The sequence below is a fragment of the Gallus gallus genome, chromosome 5 (assembly GCF_016699485.2).
Source record: "Gallus gallus isolate bGalGal1 chromosome 5, bGalGal1.mat.broiler.GRCg7b, whole genome shotgun sequence".
In the NCBI taxonomy this organism is placed as follows: Eukaryota; Metazoa; Chordata; class Aves; order Galliformes; family Phasianidae; genus Gallus; species Gallus gallus.
This window is the reverse complement of record NC_052536.1, coordinates 30249120-30255135: the sequence shown is the minus strand read 5'-3', so window position 1 is coordinate 30255135 and position 6016 is coordinate 30249120. Positions and strand designations below refer to the sequence as shown.

Sequence of the window (6016 nt, the reverse complement as noted above, 5' to 3'; positions counted from 1 at the left end):
TTTTTGCTTGTTCATTTTGTCATGTTTTCTTAATGAGCTGTTTTGCATTTATGGAAAACTAATTTCTTCTTCTCCATCTCTTCCAGTAATAGTTATGCACGAGTGCGAGCTGTGGTGATGACCCGAGATGACTCAAGTGGTGGATGGTTACCACTTGGAGGGGGTGGACTAAGCTGTGTCACAGTCTTCAAAGTCATTCCCCAGGAAGAGAATAGCTGTGCTGATTTTCTTATCCATGGAGAACGACTCAGGGATAAAACGGTAACGATTTACATCTGTTTAGTGACATAGAGCCTAAGAATAGATGCTTGCATATTGTTGCTTGTAGACTGGAAAGTAAATTTATAATCTCAATCTAATACTGTTACTGAATGTAGTTCCTATGATTGTATACTTACAGATCCAACTACTTACTTTAAGTAACAAGATATATTTCTAGAATTAAACATGTATCTTTCAGAAACCTTTAAAGCATAATTTTTCATGCAGATCTTCATCTGCTTTGGAAAACATTTGGGTATTGTTTTTTTTTATTATTTTTTTTTCCCCCTGGTGGATGGTCAAAGTAAAATCTGTTTGTTAACCTTGTTCATACATGCTGTGTGTAATAGCAGTATTGTCAACATCTAGAAAATATGATAATTTGTGAAGAACAGAAAGTGAGAAGGAATTGCTCAGTAATTACTCAGTTTTTGGAGGAATTTGACTATGGCGAGTAAAAGGTCCCCTTTTGATATAAAAAAAACTTTTCTGTATGGGAAGAAATCGCAAAGTTAGCGGATCTGATAATTCATCTGGTTTGATGGAACACATAGGCAGTATTAATTCATGAGCTACAGTAAATTAAATAACTGTCTTAAATAGCATTATGGAAGTCAACCTCAGAGAAGGAAAACCAGCATAGAGTATCAGCTGTTGCTACATGCAGATCTATGGAAGACAAAATTGACTGGCTAAGGCTTGCTTGTGTACTTGTGTGACAGTTTTCCAAAGGGGGTGTCCTACTGTGGAAACAAAGTGGGAAAAACAAAATCTCTATCTTAATGCCTTCTATCAAAGGCTTACTCTTTTCTGCCAATTTACAATTCCTTAAACTTAAGCTGTGTAATCCTAAAAGGTAAGATTGCTTCTTACGCTGTACTGCTGATTCTTCTTAAGCATACCAATTTCTCCCTTGAGGCAGGGCTGCTGAGTTTTCTGCCTTGACTGTGACTGCTGTAGGAAGAGAGCATATAAATAGAAATTCTGCTGACTCAGTTGTTTCAGCGAGGCGTAGTGCTATTAGCAGAGTACCCTGTGTTCCCGCAGTTATGTGCACCTGCAGTTCCTTCCTCACTTTGCAGTAGTTCCCTTTAGAACTTTTTTTAGATGTATTGAAGCTGGTTTTGAGCAGCTTAATTGCATTTAGAAGTACTTGACAATTTTCTCTTAATTCTTAATGCTCTCAATGTTCACTGCTTGCCTTCTGAATCTAAGGAAATAAAATGCTCTGAACTGAAGGCTGATTTAATGTTTCTCCCACATGCATATGAAAATGTTGCAGCCGTCAGTGTCCCTGTTTGTGTTCTCTCTCCCAGTTCCCCTGGGCAAGCCTTGTTTCGTTTCTGCTTCTGGTAGAAGGCTTAAATGTCTCTGCTGCTCTTCCTGTCCAAAAGGCAGTCTGTGTTACTATGAATGTGTTTCCAGACCTTTTTAGTCTTGAAAATGCACCTCCTCCCCCAGTTGTTGGCTGCTGGTCTGTCAAGGCAGATTTTGATCTTACTGCAGTTTTGGGAGATTGCTGTTGGAAGTCAGCCACTCAAAAATACTGGATAAATAAGAAATGCAGTAAGAACACCTATCCAGTTTGCACTGAATGAAGTTCTAGGACCTAACACATACAGACCTAGACTGTGGGGAAGAATACTGTAGAGCCAGCAATGATGATTTAGTAACAGAGTAAAGAGATGCATGTATTTCCTCAGGCTCCAAATAATGGAAAAGCTAATGTATAATGAATTAACAACAAACTTGTTGTTAATGTTGTATAATGTTGTATATGGTATGCAACAAGACACTTGTTGGCATAAAAGAAGCAAGGTCCTACACCAAGATACATGAAGATATCCAGAGGTCATGACACTTTTCCAAGAGGACCGTAATAGGGATAAGAAGAGAAATTTTGTTGGATAAGTGTCAAGTCACTGATTCTAACATCATTCTGGGCTTTGTTTTCTATGTAGGACTGTTCTGTTTGTTATTAGGGATATTCTGAGGATCCATTTTCTAGCACAACTTTAAACTTCTTTTTTATGAAGCCAAACAAGTAATTTCCTAGTCCAAATATCTTTGGCTGTGCATTATTATATCTTACCATATAGGGGAAAAAAAACCAAGATGAAATGTACTTCTGTTTGTATTCTTAAAAAAATATTTATCAACCATTTCTTAAAATTCCTCTTTTCAAGGAGAGAAAAAAGCTTATCCTTGCAGATGGTCTTTCTTTTTTTCTTTTCTGCTGTCACATCACACACTATTAAAATACTTTTGCAAATCTAGATTTTATTTCCTCTGACTGGCAACTCCTTCTTTTGTGGATTTGTCCACCTTCCAGAAATTCCCTTATCCTGTATTTTTTATATATATGTATTAAAAAAAAAAAAGCTATATGATGGAAATTTGAGCACTTTTCTGGGAGATGGGGAAATGTGAGTTCTGAAATACATCAAGTTAGAGAGGAGATATGGTTCAGATCTGTGGGTTTTTACCTAAGATATGTGGTAATCATAACACAAATATAACTGTTAAGGCCTACGTGTTAGTAGAAGGGTGGATCTGATTGTAAAGCGACTGGAAATCCATGCTAGGATACTAGGTGGAGGTATACAGCTGCATCTTCAATGGCTGTACTCAAGGTGAATGAGAGAGCTTTCTTCTTGTTAACTGACCTTAGTTGCATCTTCTTCGTGTATTGCATCTGACACTACTGACAACTGCAATTCCATTCTAAAATGCCAAATCTCTCCATATACGTTATAGCATACATGGGCACACAATCAAGGCTGTACATCTTAATCTGTCAGCTCTATAAATCAAATGTTTGGGGACTGAATGTCAGAATATTGAGATTCCTTGTTGCTGTGGCCCTGGGGTTTTTCCTCATAGTTTCTTTATATACTTGAAAGTTAGGTTACTGTCAGTACTGTTAGGAACCAACTTCAGTCAGCATGTAGAAGATAACAAAATTTGTGTGGTACTTAGCTGTTTAAAACATTTCATGGAGTTGACAAAAAGCATTCTTGTCAACTGAGAAAGAAATCAAAGTGGTGGCACCACTGAAGTAATTTAGGAGAGGGAATGCTCCCTGCTGGTTTACCCAGGGTGTTTAGATCTGTGTTGGAATGTAAAGTCTTCACAAAATACCCTTGACATAATTACACGTTTCCTCCTTTATTATACCCACCTTCCTAGATCTGGCTCCAGCCAGTCTGCTGGGAGCAATTGCGCTCCTTTCTAACCTGGTCACTCTGCTGTTCTGTTTTACTGTGTTTACAGTAGCTCCCTTCTATCTTAGTAACAGCAGTGTTAAGCATACGTTATGCTCAAGCTTACAGGTTTTTAGACTTTGGGGAATCTTACGTTCTGAAATGAAAAGTCTAATAGACCTCCCTGATCTATCTTATGTTCTTCTCCCATCCTCTTTACTAGGTGAGTTTTTTCTGAAGAATGTGGTTCATATGTTTTGGATCATCAGTCAGGGTGAAAAAGTTTAACATTTTTTTTCTGAACAGCAGATAACTGTGTAAATGGAGATGAGTAATAGTCTGTTTTAACTCCTTCCGGAGCAGGTGTTCATTGAGATACTAGAGAGAAATCAGCCTTGTGGTTCTTTCTGTTGAGATTTTGGATGAAACAGCATGCAATAGAGTGTGGGAGTAGCTGGTGTTTAATATGGCAGAGATACCCTAAAAGTTATCCCAGGCCTAGTAAGTGAGATGACTTGAGAAGTCTTCATTTTGAACTGTTTTTCTTCTTCAGAGGAAGCAAGATAAAAATAATCAAAAGGAAAAAGATACGATCTCTGAGTACACTGTAGACCTACGGAGTGATTTTTGTTACCTCATCACAATTTAGGGAGCTTTTAGGCAGTTAAAAAAAAAAAAATGAATAGAATTCAAAGTGGAGTAAAAAGATTTTAGTGTTGAAGGGTTTGTATGTGTGGGGAAAAAAAATACCAGTCTTCTAGAAATGGGGAGTAGAGGCAGGAAAATGCAAGAGATGATGATCAGCAGTGGGCTTCAGTTTAGGGGGAATAAATAATGAAGAGCAGGAGAAAAAAAAAAAAATCTACTTGCCTATGTAATAATTTGACAACGAGAGGAGGGTATGTAAGACAGAATTGTTTTTTTTAAACTTAGCTTTTTTTCTGTTATGATTAACCTCCTTTTTCCACATGCCCAAAGAAATCTTTCATTTTTTCTCTTCAAAAAACTGTGTGCATAACAAAATTAAAAATTAATATTCTGAAAATAGAATAATGTAGAAATAATGAAGTGTTAACATTCCTTGCTCACATTTCCCTGTTTGGTTTTCAGAATTTAATAGTAAAATAGAGATACGGGTTATCTCGCTGTGTATTTGCTTATATCTAGTGATACAGGGACAGATGAATGCACATCCCTTCAGACTTGCTTGTTCATCTTGAATTATTTGTCAGGAAACATTAAATGCATTGATGGCTACATTCAATAATGATTGCAAGCAAATTAAATACGCAAATATATTTTAAAAATCAGCTAACTTGAAGTGGAGGAATGATGTACAGGGAGTGATTTTAATTAATAAACAGTGTGTTAATTGTTAATAAATAACAATGTGTATGTATACCTTCAGTGGTTTTGTAGGCAAATAGTTATGTATTCTTATCTGTCTTACTGAGAGAAAACTGCCTGAGAGCAGTGTAAAATTAGTTCAGCACTCAAAAAACTTACAGAGTAATAATACAAATAAAATTCCCAGTGATACTGTAATATTGAATATTAAAAAAACATTATTCTGCTAATGTTTTTTCAAGTGTGGCCTGTTTCATTTGCAGAACTTCTAGTAAGTGTGTACTGACACGTGCTTGTTGCAGGCATGAGAATCTCAAAGGGAAGATGCAGTCAGTATCCTGAACCTGTACCACTGTATCTGTAACCCTTAGTGAATAATTTGGCCATAATGGAAACTAATTTAAAATCACCTCTTTATAATAGGAAGAAGTCTAAACAAGGGCTTTTGTCTGCTCTTTTGATGCATATTTTTGGATGATTCAGAAGACTACATTTTGTTCACAAGTTTGCTCTGTTAGTCACTGATATCTTTCTCCTCCTGTCTTACCTCTGGAAGGTGGTCTTGGAATGCACATTAAAGAAGGACCTCGTTTACAACAAAGTTACTCCAACTTTTTACCACTGGAAGATTGATGACAAAAAGTTTGGCCTCACATTTCAGAGTCCTGCTGATGCAAGAGCGTTTGACAGAGGTATTCGGAGAGCAGTGGAGGATATTTCTCAAGGTATCTATTCAGATGAAGGGGTTAAGTTTTCGTGTGTATTTAGTAAGAGGTGATATGCAAAGCACTTCAGTACGGTATCAGCAATGTTTAAAGATGTGGATTGGTCAATACCAAGTTGAGATTGTAACAGTTTTAAGATAGGGATTTTGAAAGTGCTGTTTATTCAAGTATCTTTAATTATTTCACCAGCACTAATAAGGTAATTCCCTAAATTAAAAAACATTGCCTTTGTTTTTTTTGTTTGTTTGAAGAGAGAATAAGCTAGAGTTGCAGTTTCTTGCTTGCATCTGTCTTCTCAGAAGCTCATTACAGCTTCTGTCTTAAATTCTAAACTTGAATGTTTTAAGAAATTGTGTTCTTTTTATCTGATAATAACTTCAGTCCATGCTCTAACTTGTCAGCTGTTAGTTAACAGAGTAGTATGGCGGACAGATTTAGATGGGACTTTAAAAGAATTTTCTGTAACAGAAGTATACCTAA

At 36.4% G+C, this 6016-nt stretch overlaps 1 protein-coding gene across 10 annotated transcripts in view; it reads left to right on the top strand.

The window, feature by feature from the left end:
* The window catches only part of SPRED1 (sprouty related EVH1 domain containing 1), a 54913-nt gene that overhangs the window by 33617 nt on the left and 15280 nt on the right, over positions 1-6016 (top strand). For all 10 annotated transcript variants that reach the window (NM_001199709.2, XM_015287345.4, XM_046941739.1 and 7 more), the window contains exons 2-3: positions 87-261; positions 5368-5536. In NM_001199709.2, coding sequence (NP_001186638.1) covers positions 87-261; positions 5368-5536 — 344 coding nt within the window. The remainder of the gene's footprint in view (positions 1-86; positions 262-5367; positions 5537-6016) is intronic.